The sequence below is a fragment of the Epinephelus moara genome, chromosome 6 (assembly GCF_006386435.1).
Source record: "Epinephelus moara isolate mb chromosome 6, YSFRI_EMoa_1.0, whole genome shotgun sequence".
Lineage (NCBI taxonomy): Eukaryota > Metazoa > Chordata > Actinopteri > Perciformes > Serranidae > Epinephelus > Epinephelus moara.
The window spans coordinates 19267203-19280425 of NC_065511.1; the positions used below are offsets into that span (position 1 = coordinate 19267203).

Below are 13223 nucleotides of genomic sequence, written 5' to 3' on the forward strand. Positions count from 1 at the left end.
AGCGACTACCTCAAAAAGAAGAATAGCGGCCGAACATGTCTGCAAATTGGGAAAACAATGAGGTCTTGAGGCTCCTTAACCTCCGAGTAGAGGATGAGATCAGATCAGCCGCCATATAACAGACTGTAAATGATGCCGCCATCTTTTGGTTCTGTGTAAAAATGCAAAGGTGGCATGAAGAAGCCGTACTGTGGTGTGATCTCTGTGTAAAAAGGACTCGTGATAATATGTGAATATGTTATCTATGCCTGTAACAGTGACAGGCATAGATAACAGTTAACAGTTGTGACAGCTTCTGACCTGCATTAGCAGAGGCACCAAGTGCATTACCAGATGACTGGAAATAGTGGAAGGTAAATCTTTAGGGACATCTAGGCTTTACAGCCCCACCTACCCTGAATATCCGCTAAACACAGCAACGCAGAATGGACAAATATTTATACAACATGCACGTAATCTGCTGTTGTGATGTTTGTCAATTGTCTTTTTACTGTTTCAGAGACATCCTATTTTATAATGTATAAGAAATAAACTGCAAATAGTTCAAAATGAAGAACAAACACACCTCTAAATTGGAAGTTATTTTCAGGTGTTGAACTCATTGTAGGCACACAGGGGCCTCAGTGGAACTAAGCTATTCCATAAGGAGGAGCGGCACTGATGTTAATGGAAGAGGTTATACAATGGGTTGAAGCCAGGCAGTGTATAGAGGTCAGAAAGATGTAGCACAGCTACTTTGTCATAACTAGGAGCAGCCTGGAAAATATGGAGCAATGAGAGCACTTGGCAAGGGCATCTCAAGCAGCGTACCAGTATGGTAAAATTAGCACTGGATTATTTTACTAGATTGATTATTTTCATTAAAACACCCCTAACTTTATTCCCACTATACACCATTACACTTTGATTATGAGAAAAGTTTAGCTTACTTCATACTGTAGATTTTGATCTGGGATTTAGGATTGCACCCAGTATCTAAACACACCTTAAGCATCTCAATTCTACAGCTCCCCATCCTCTGCCTCTCCACTTCTACTGAGAGACAGATCATTAATGTTTAATAAAGGCTGCAGCTTACTCAGACATACTTCCAGTCAACATATATGCTTGGTTGATGTTTTGTTTTTCACCATTGGCCCAAGTGCAAATGTTGGCTGCTCCTGTCTTTAAAAGCAAATTAAAAAACATGTGCAGTCAGATAAGGAGGACAGACACAGAGATAATTAAGGAGTATAACTGGATAACAGCAAGTATTGTTGTAATGAGACGAGGACTGAAATATTGGCAACAATAGCCAGCATTGTTCCAAACAGACAGGATGTGTGTAAGAACTGGTTTATCATATTCATGAAGAGGTCACAATACGACAGCAGACATCTACGTCAGGATAATAAGTTGTCTGACTTGTGAACCAAGGGAAACAAGTTTAATGTGAAAATAAAGTGCCTAGGAAAATATTAATGTTGACCATACAGTGGTCTTAGATCTTTAAGCCATATGGATGTGTTAAAACAGGTCATTTATGATACAACATTTCTTTCCCATCTTTGGTGTTATACAATTTCCAAGGCGAAACCAAAAATACTGTTTACCGTTCATGCAAGGGAAGCTTTTAAAAAACTAACTGCACATAAAATGAAAAAAACATGAGCTGTGGTGGTAGGCTGAATGTGATGTAATGCTCTGTTTACGATTAATTATCCTCCCTCAAAACAATCCCAATAACTGGATAGGTGACTGGAGGATTCAAGTAATTATCGGCTGTAAAAACATGTTCGTACAACTTAATAATCTTTTAAGGTCCAAATACATTTAACAAGCTTCTACATGCCAGCTCTGTGGCAGGTGTCTATTTCATCTCTACAGAATCAGGCGTGTCCAAACAGACTCAACGTTAGAGAGGCTGACAGAGCCACTGACATTAATATATACACAGGCACAGCCACACATAAACACACTGTGATATACTAACACACTGTATATGAACACACGCACAAATACTACATGCACAGACAGTGTCCTGACAGCTGCTAACCAACATGTGACACAGGTTGGTTATTTTTACAACTGTGAACTATTACGCTATGTGTGCTGTGAGAAATTTGGTGTTGCATGTGCGTGTGAATGTGTTTTTGAACATGCAATATGCAAGAACGACTCAACTGGTAGTTTTTCCCTCAGACAGCGGTTTTCAAGTTCAGATTCTGGGGTTTAAAGATGCGTCACAGGAAGCCTCAAACAAGCCATCTACATATGTCTCTAAAACATGCTAGAATGCTAAGCCGTCTACCCAGGAAGGGATATCTGCATACCAGTAACTTACCATAGTCTCCTAACCTTTGGTAGGTCATAATAGTCTTCAACTTTATCAAAGTTAAAAACCTTTGAGGATATACTCTTACAGCATTCCTGTCTGCTTTTAATTCCAACAATATGCAAGTCTTGGAAAGGGTCAAAATTGCATTACTGTGTTATTTTTAACATCTGCTCTGTTGTATGGAATGACCTCATCTCCCTCTGCAGCCTGGTTGCCATCAGCTGTTTCAGCGTGGCTGACTCGAAAAGAAATCTCACCACTCACCCACTATGTCACTCTCACACTCCCTTGGTGAATGGAATACCACAAAGAGGTAGCACTGGTATACTGTATGAACACAGAAACACGCGTGCACACGCAAGCTAAAAAGGGACGCGCTCGCGGGCACACAGAAACAGACGCATACACAAACCCATTATGCGCAGAAGGAAACTATGACGAAAGTATAATTTGATGCAAAGCAGAGGGACAGAGGGGATCTACATGAAATGGCGCTGGATGAAACAAGAGAAAGGATTATTCTTTTGCCTTCTCTGTTCCTCTGTTCTCTCTTTATCTCTTTCTCTGTCCATGGATTCAATAGCGCTTTGTCTAATTTTTCACCAATGACGAGTTCAGTTTCAAGTTTTCGGAGGGAAAAATTATGGCTCAGACTGCCTGGCTTTGTGTCAGCCAACAGCCAAAAAAGCTGAAATGAAGATCATGAAATACTGTGTCGTGTTACAAAGCTATCAGTCTGGGTAATGTGCAAAATATTAGGTTTGTTTGTTTGCCAGTAAAATTAACTTGCATGTCCTCATGATAAATGTTCAGTATTTAACAAAAAAGTCTTTAGGTACGAGACAAGTATTGCAGAGTGACGCTTATGTAGAATACACTTGTCTTCTACATAAAGTTGTTCCCTGTACTTAAATTTAATGGATAAACCTAGCAGGGGAGGGAAACATATTAGATCTTAGAAACATCATGGTTCTCTCTTAAAACAGCTGAGCGCTGAAGTCACACTTTGGAGAGGTAATAATGAGGTAAAGACATTACTGACACAATGTGATGTGAATCATTGTGAGCCATTCTGCTCATTTAACTTAATTAGTTTAACCAAGATAAATAAACTAGGTTCAGCGAGTGCACTCTGCTAAAAACATGTCTTTATCCTCACAAAAGCTTTACACTGTGCACTATGATGAAAGCTATTGTTATGGATATGCACAGATTCTGCTTAGGACACGTAAAACATGAGGGTAAATGCATAACTGTGCTGTTTCCATTTTAGACTCAAACCAAGCATATTCAGGGTGGCCATATGCATCTAAAGCAAGAGTAGTTTTGTAATTGAATGATAGCACCTTCAATTGAAAGCTAAGTGAATGAAAGAACTAAAGATCCGCTGCCCTTTTGCCAGGAGCATCACATTTTTCCTTTCAGCGAATTCACAGCCCACTCTTGATAACAGCTTGTTTGTCAGTCTCCTGGACACTGTTCCATGTGGCCTGATGTCTGAGTACCTCTATCAGGTCAGACCCAAAACATGTTTAATCATTAACCTTTAAATCAAATAGAACTATTAGACCTATTAGAGCTGGCACTGTCACACTGCTGTAAGGCAGACACAACTCGAGTGCCCTGATGTGTTTGTGCAAACAGTACATGGTGGATACAGGCATGAGTCTTATGTAATGTTTTCACCTCTGCAGACAGGGTCAAGGTTAGAAAATAGATAGAACTGTGAGAAAGACACAGGGCCAGAGGGTAAAGAAGGTCAAAGAAAAGGTGATTCGAAGACAGCGACAGAAGTAAAGGCTGCAAAAAGTCACTACAGTGTGTGAGAGACTTCCGGGAATAAACAAACATTTCAGGGAAATTCAGTTATACAGGTAATGAGTGAGACGATTGGTGTGAAGACGGCGAACAAATAACATTTAAACACAGCTGAGAATGTGGTCTAATCTTCTGTCACAACAATCGCTAAAGGCTGACAACTTCGAAAATGTTTAGTCTAAAAATTCAACAAACTCCTGTCATGGGCAAATTTAAAAAAAGGGTTAAACATTTCTTAAAAATCTTCATTGTTGATAAGACACATGCAACACTAAGCACAATAATGAAAAAGGCTCTCTTTTTAAACAAGATCTTTCACGTTTTAGTCTTCCAAGAATGCTTTACATTTAGTTTTTTTATTGGTAATATTTTGGTTTGTCCCACATCTGTGCAAATGCTGGTTTCTCAGTTTCACAGAACAAACATTATTCAGAGGCTTGGAGCTAATGTTTATTGTAAACTTTCCTTAATGATTAACCAGTGCATGCTCAGGGCACTTCTTGAGCTACTTGCTGTTGACAACCAGTGTTTTAGACCACACTAAAAACATGTCTGATCCATTTGGAAAATACATGGAGTAGCCAACGCTAAGCTTTCTGTACTACACACCTACAGCTAAAGCAAACAAAGCTGCAAATACAAAAGAGAGAGGCAGAGTACAAACAACTGGATGAATAAATGTCGTCAGGGAAAGGACAGCTTCGTTTCGAGGGAAACTGAATTTGTATGAAAATGTACAGTAAACCCTTACATTCTAAGAATAGCCTGAAGAATAATTTGTCGGGCAACACATGAAGAATAAAAGCTGTGCAGACACATTTGCGCAGAAGTTCAAAAATGCAGCTGGAAAACAAGAAGAAACGTGAGGCAGTGGGGAGATGCCAGAGCACACTTCAATGTACTTTATCAGACCGAGACAACAAAGCAAAGTGAGTCCTTTGTGCGTGGAGAAAGTCCAAATCCGAACAGACCACAACAGAGCCCAGCGAAACAGGTGGTTTCGGCTAATCCTCTGTCTGTGTGTGTGGCTATGAATGTACATGAACACATCTGAATGTGTACAGGTGTGTGAGAATCTATGGTTATGAGTGCGTAGCTCTCTATTTATTCGTGTATACTGCCGTACGTAATTATATGTGTGAGTTCTACCAAAGAAAGCAGATCCAGTCTGCTGTGTCTGTGTTCACTGTCAGCTCCAGTAGACTCTGAATAATAGCACACAACAGAGGAAAAGAAAAGGCTTTGTCTGGAAACTTAAGTCTTTCTTTCTTTCTTTTATTCAGACATTCTCCACTTGGCATTCCAGTTATTTTATTTCACTCAACTGTAAACCTGTAAGCCGGACTTTACCTTTACAATTCTTCACAATAACAAGAAGCATATGCAATCAGCGTGAGTTTATTTTGGTAATACGTATTAATTCTTGCATCTTAATCCTCATTTCTTAACCCTAACTATCCTCTAATTGGGTGTTCTCAACCTGGTCCTTGTACTGCAAAAACTGTCCCAACGCTGCAAGTTTGCAGGATTCTTCTCCTCTGCTCATGTTTATGAATACATCTGGCTTTCATATATCAGTTCAAATAAATCACTTAAACAAATGCAGAAACACAAACAGCATGCTGATAATTATATGAAGCTACAGTCTTTTGTTTGCCTGTTTCCCAAACTCAGCTGAAGATTTTTACTACGCCACGGTGCTTAGCTCATGCAATGAGTATTTACCGAAGTTTACATTGGGAGATTGTTTTACAACCCCAGTGTTTTGTATGAAACAACCATAGCTATAGTGCTGACACAAATTTTTCACCTTAAATCAACGGGCATATTTTAATCAAAGACCACTTGCATTATTGTTAAGATTATAATGTTGTGGTTAGGTTGTTGCCTGTTAGGTATTTTACAAGAAGAAGAGTAAAAGAATAGAGCGCAGAGGTTATGTGATTCTGCACAATTGATTAGTTCCAATGGTCAGCTAGCTTCATCTGAATCAACAGATGACACAATGACTGAATATTACTTACACAGCTGCTGAGCAGGCACGAGAGAGAACAATCCCAACAGCCTGTCAACACTGATAATGACATTGCATGAGTAACATTCTAATTTAATAACACTGGAACTAATCATTTTTGCCAGGAAGATATGAAATAAGTTGTGAATAGACCATAGACCATAGTTGTTGCTAAGATGTTTATGAATTCAAAGAGAAATCTTGGCAAAAGGTCAGCCTCTGTGAATAAGGCGTTTTCCTGTTATTTTAGTCTCTTAATAGCCTGAATTTAATGAAATCATGAGGTATTTCAGAAGAGCTTGAACCTTCCTTTCATATATTTAACCTGTGATGACAATTTAACAACTGTATTGGTAAGGAGCAGATCACTACTGGTGTTAGAAATGGAAAAAGTCCTGTGTTGAGTTGGTATTCAGGACTAGAAATATATTCAAGGACTGAAGAGAAAACATCAGATGCACTATTGGTATAAAGACAGATGACTTGCTTGGGGTTACCTATATGATAACTGCAAAAGAATGTTTAATTAGGAGTTAATCATGTCCAGATTTTATTTTGATTGGGAACTGAGTGAGTCCTTAAATTAAAGTGTTATTTCTTATTTCTTAAAAGCCAACACAGCACAACATTGCAGTCTAAGGTTCATCTTTTGAGCAGACTCACTTATGTTAATGTGTCTTTCAATCACGCTACTTCAATGATAACACTGATAAAAGAGTTCTGGAGAAACTTTCATCTTAACACTATAAACATAACCGCTGTCACATATCAAAGTCTTCTGAGTTTAGTGATCAGCCCTTGAATTTTTATGAGCTACCATCACTGCCAATATCTGCAAGACTATAAGATGGTACAACCATTTACAAAGGCGGCCCAAAGCCTTGTTCTCCTGATTAAGCGACTAAACAACCTTTGACACGTGCACGGTCAAGTCTTTGGTTACTTTCATGTTTGTGCGCCTTTATTTTTATTATAAGAATGTTTACAGTAGGCTGTCTGTGTGGTGTGGTGGTACAGAGAAGAAGGTCTGTTTCCTTTTTGACTTTAGCCCCATAACACACACACATAGACACTTTTGATCCGCAAACACCTGATTTCCATGCTGTCACCATGGTGATGGCTGTGTGAAGAAGGTTAGGACTTGGAGTCACACAAAAGGACAAGAAGCAACAAGATGAAGAAAGACAGAAAGAATCAAAGAAAGAAGTCATCATCTCTGTGTGTATAATGTGTCCTCAGCATGTTGAGTAAACAGAAAACTGTGTGTCGGTCAGTCCATCCTTTATCTGATCTAGACACAAAACCACGCAGATGATCTTAAACATCAAAGCTACTGTAGCAAGCACACACACACACACAGACACACGCGGGCCGTGATGTCTTCAGAAAGTATGCCTTGCTCTTCTGCTTTGTAGGCGAACAATACAGTAAGCTGATATCTTCACAGAGGAGAGGCGGATACCTCGGGCATGTCTGGAGGTTCATTACATGTACATAACTGTTTTGTAGATACAGTAGATTCCAACACAGCACTTTGGTTTGGTGACAAATGACTCCTCAGTAAATTATACTCCAGAGATCAAGTTCTCAAAAAGATTTTTCTTTTGCAAACAGATATTGTGGCCTGTTGTGGGAGCTGACCTAAAATTCAGTGCAATTTTTCTTGCCTCTGAGCTACCAGAAACTGGAAAAAACTATATTGCTAGCATCTTTAAAATGAGTTAACTTTAGTAATAAGGAAAAAACTTTCTTTCAGACTCACTCTCCTGCCTTCAAGCAACTGTTAAGGGGGCCCCTAAATTAGCTCAATACATCAAAACAAGAAAGCAAACAAATTAAAAAAAAACTCTGACATCCTTACTTGATAGTAAAGTTACTCTCTCTACAACACATGTTGGTCATTACAGCAGCTGTCAGAGCATATGTGTGTTCCCACGTGCGTGCGTGTGTGTGTGTGTGTGTGTGATGGGGCTGCTGTTAGATCTATTAGATGTAAAACTAGTATTTTCTCCAGACATTTGAACTACTGCAAATAATAAATCAAGCTGAGGGGTGTTATGGGCACTGAACCAGTCGAAAAAGCATTTCAAATTCCATTATTTAAAGATAAAGAATAATACAGATAAGAAGATAAAGATACACATATCAAAAACTATTAAGGTGTCAAAGCATTCATAAGCTCGTACAGAGTGTGATAAGCTAAATAAAAGGCTTACAGGCATAAGTGGCGGAGAGAAATATGGTGCCCTACAATGTGCCTCGCCAATCTGAGGTATAGGGTTTAATATAAACATTTTAGGAATGCGAAAAGATACAGCTGGAACCTTAATGGAAAATATCATCTATAATCCAGGTAGCCAAACTTATTATATTACCCCGGTACAATTATCATGTGGACAGGTTATGCATCTGCGCATCTACAGATAGCAGCATGTCAGCCAACAGTGCATTATATCACATTATCCATGCTTGCCTCTATGCTGAAGAGCTCCAGTGTATAGCCAAGCCTGAGCAACAGAGCACAAAAACGATAAGGGTGTTATGCGATACTGCTACGCTAAGATACAATACGTAGAGAGAATGGAGAGAGAAAGTGATGAAAGAGCAGATGAGAGATGACGCAACTCTCTTCAGCTGACTGAATCTGACTCCTTCGCAGCAAACATTTATACTGTGTGTGTTAGACAGAGAAAGAGAAAGAGGGAGAGAGAGAATGATGACTCCCTGTGCTCCCCCATCTCTCTCCCCCCTCTCTTGCTCTCTGCAGTGAGTGAGATGATAAATGTGTGTGTCTGTCTCAGTACCTATTAATAGTATTAATAGTATGAAGCAGGGCTGGAGGTGTCAAAGCTAGAGAGGGATGAGATCTCTCACTCTCCCTCTTTCCCTCTTATGCGCACACAGAGTTGAAGTAAACTCCACCGGAGAGTCCAGATGTAGCAGAGGTGGAGTGTATGTGGGGGGTGGCGGGGTAAAGAGCAGGGGAAAAGGGGTGGTAGAGGTCGAAGACAAAGCCAGCAGCCGAGCTTCAAACAGCATAGTGACGGATTTACTACCCATACGATAAAGCAAACAACCCACAGAACTTCTCAGCACAGTGGGGTGAAAGACTTGACTTGCACAGTAGGGCTACACAGACAGACATACTGACACATACAGTCAGGTCCATAATTATTTGGACAATGATACAGTTGTCATCATTTTGGCTCTGTACACCACCACAATGNAGCCAAAATGATGACAACTGTATCATTGTCCAAATAATTATGGACCTGACTGTAGGTGCCCAGACACACATACCATTAAACAGAGTTAACCTATCAGCACTGTGCTACACAGTGTCCATCAAGCCTGAAAATGACAGATCCCTTGAAGGGATCAGAAAAAGATTTTGTGTAGAAAACCAATGTTCATACACTCCAGCCTCTTCTTACCTCGTGAGTTGGTAGCCAGGTCAGCCACTTTCTGAAAGGCATCCAGGAAAGCAGCCACAGCGACCACCGTCGCCCTGGGAGAAAAAAGGAAGACAGCGGTTCAGTATGAAAAAAAAAACCACATCACACTTTGCTGATGTCAAACACTATAAAAAAAATAAAAACTGTACACATAAACGGAGAAAATCCCAGAGCAATAATGATGGCAGAGGCAGCACTTTGAATCATTCAGAGGTTACATAAACACAGGTGGCTGATAAACTGAAGTAATTACATTCAAGTGTTGGCAGGCAGACATAAACTATTCAGATTAAGAAAAACACATATCAGAACTTGTTTTGCTCGGCAAGGCAGAGAAAAAAACATCTTTTGCATGTGTATCCACATGTGCTGCATTTACGATAATGAAGCTTACATCAACCCTGATAATGTGAAAATTTAAGTATGTTTGATAGTGTCTGTATGTAATGTGAGTGTGTGAGTAAGTTAAAACCTAAACGTGCCCTGCTGGGCGAGGAATGTCTATGTGATTACTTAGAGACCGCTGGAATCTGTCCGGCTCAGCAAAGCAGCTCTTTAGCTGCGTTTGCTGCACTTACAGGTCAATGGAGGGATCAATGTGGGATCTACCCAGTTCAGCTCTAAAATGGAAAACGGGCCTGTGGGAGGTTAACAACTTATACCTGCATCTCTGTCATCTTGAATGGTTTACCAAATATTTATTGCAGTATAAAATACTGCTTATACATATCAGACTGGAGAAAGGGCAAAATTCAATCTGTCGTAAAAATGTAGTGGAAGCTTGGTGTAAGATTACTTTCTGTTTTACTCATTATAGACACCATCTTGCTGTCTGGCTGCCTGACTCACCAATTGCTTTGCTAGCTGGCAACAGATTGCCTCATTGGCGGGTTAGCTGGCGGCTTTACCCGGCAAATACTGACTCACCTAATTCAGAAACAACAGGGCCTCCCATGATTAAGATCATAGGTATGAAGAGGACGTTCCTTGTGTGTATGTGTGTGTACGTGATTGTATGTGATATCTGATCTCCTTGACAGAGACAAGACAACCTATCAGTCATCATACATGCTAAAAAAAAGAAACACAATTGCTCGGAAATTTTCCAAGGTGTAACAGCATGTTTGTTCTAACCTTGAGTACCTTATTTGTAAACACTTTCCATGACCAACAGTTCCAAGTGTCAACAAAAACCCATCATGACACAACTTGTGAATTTCCATAAAGACAGATTTCACAACTGCACGAAACAATAGCTTAACACAGGTTGGTGATGACTCTTAAGTTTGACTTGCAGGTGGAACACAGGTGTTTTTAATTGTTGATATTCCAACACCATTATTCATCTATGTTTCTAAGCTTGCTGTAGCTGCTACTAGCATACCCAACTCTCCAGCCGAACTGTCGGCAGTTGAGCGGCATTCGGACCATGTAGCTGCCAGCCAGCAAAGACAATATTTCTGGCTCTGCTGCATCAGTTTTGATGCCTTTTAAAAACTTTCCATTGTATGTACGGTATTGTTATACAAGTGCAATGCTAAATCCTTGGAGTAGTCTCTTGATGCATGTCATTTGGTGTGCAAGGACACTGGGGCTCCCTGGGGTTCCAATCCATCTTAAAATGACTTGCGTACGGAAAAGATTTCTATATAGACTGAGGGTTTGTTGTGTTTAGTTCCTAATGGTTAGCTGCACAGTACTGTCTCAAGATGTGAAAGTTGTTAGATGCTTCATGGATTTACAGATAACATCTCAGAGGGGCCTCCTACAAGCTTTACAGAAAAGGAAAACAGAGCACAGCTGATTGACTGATAAACAACACTGATACAAACCGTAGTCTGTGGCCTAAATATTCTTCTAGGGACAGCCAAGTCTTAGCATTTAGTCAGTGTTAGAACAGTTACCTCCTTTATCACCCAAAAACTTAATAAACTATTGGCTAATAAGTGCTGTGTTGTTGCAGAGCTGACTAGAAGATCCAAGGGTGTGTCCTGCAAGTGGAAAAAGAAACATACGCACAGGCACACACAGATTCCTTTCTATTTAAAGCCCAGTGAGTGCGGCCACCGGAGCAACCTCCAACTGATATCTGTCTCCACAAATTTATACCATGTACACATTGGTCTGTGGATTAGATTTTACATGCACTGGCAGCAAAGTCTTGTTCAGTCAAGTTTAATTTATTAATCCAAAACAGGTTTGTGTGGGAAGTGGTTTTAACAGAAGCCTGCTTTTACTATCAGAGGCCCCAGCCCACTGAAGCACAATGTGCAGTAGTTTGCAATTACAAGCAGTGATTATCTGCTGTAATCTGTTCCATGCTTTTACAAGGAAAACGCCAAACTATTAAACCGGTTCACTACACTTTCAACTCCTATCAGCACAACCTCAAAGAAGTTGTCAACATAAAGGAAAAACATAGTTTTACATTCCACAGAGAATTGTAAAATAGATAGCATTGAAAAATAACAAACATTCAAAATCTTTTCTGAATTTTCTGGCTCAATCGACAGTGAAATTAGGTATCCTCTAAATAGATAAATTAATACACTAAAGGCAGAATAATTGGTTTTAATTTTCGCTCTGACAGTTACCCAAAAAGCCTCAAGACATTTGTGGCTGTATGAAAAAAAAATGACCTGACTGCTACCACTGGCCTTAAAATCTGCAAACGCCCCTATCCTGGAGTCAAGACAAACGCCTTTAACATATCTATTCAGCAAGGCCTTGGCCAAGCCTATCCAAACTCCCCATAGACCCTGGTGTAGTACAGCAGCAGAGTGCTCTTTCTGACAATGACACATTCAGCACTGCTGCCCCCATCTATTCTTAGTTCAACAGAAACTGGAATGTGACTGTAATAAATCTGAATCATAGAAAGAGGTTGTGTTTAACTCCACTTGTTTGAGGCAAAACATACCACGACTCATTATGAAGATAGTGCTTTGAGTGTGCTTTAGATGTTATATATAGACTATGTTTGTACTGTATGTCTGTCTGTTAGTCTGCCCACTCCGCAATTAAAGCGTAAGTAATCACATTCCTTTCTGCTTTGTGAAAGATGCAAAAATAAATATATAAATATAAATGTAAGCTGACCCTGTTCTATATTAGTTTACATTCTTCTGGAAGGGATGCAGTGATGTAACCGCTATCTATGAATATGTGCACAGTTCCATATAGCACAAATGAGAGCTCTGCACAGACGCAGATAACATTACACATTTTCAGTCTGGCATCACTCAATCTAATGTTACAGGCAGAATGGCTACGAGGGGTAAGAGTGATGTTTGGAAGTATTTTGACAAAAATAAACCAAATTTATGTGCAATGTAGTGTCGAGCTTGTGTATCATTGCTAATCTCTACAGTGTGTGAAAGGTAGGCTAACCTTAACCCTACCTGCATTTTCGCTTGGGTGTTCATTATGGACCTTGTTCGTATGTTCAATTTTTTGTGATGGATAAAAATTTAATAAATATGGAAATTACTTAAAATACACATCACCACAACCCATCCATCTATTAATCTACTTGTCCATTTACCATCTAAATATTTTAAGACTCCATCTCGAACCCAAATAAGATTTACAACCATACAGCTCACTAGCTGAATTTCGA

General features: G+C 39.7%; 1 protein-coding gene across 8 annotated transcripts in view; it reads right to left on the reverse strand.

The window, feature by feature from the left end:
* LOC126392534 (protein MTSS 1-like) overlaps positions 1–13223 on the reverse strand; it is a 54519-nt gene that overhangs the window by 36638 nt on the left and 4658 nt on the right. For all 8 annotated transcript variants that reach the window (XM_050047978.1, XM_050047973.1, XM_050047972.1 and 5 more), the window contains one exon: positions 9584–9657. In XM_050047978.1, coding sequence (XP_049903935.1) covers positions 9584–9657 — 74 coding nt within the window. The remainder of the gene's footprint in view (positions 1–9583; positions 9658–13223) is intronic.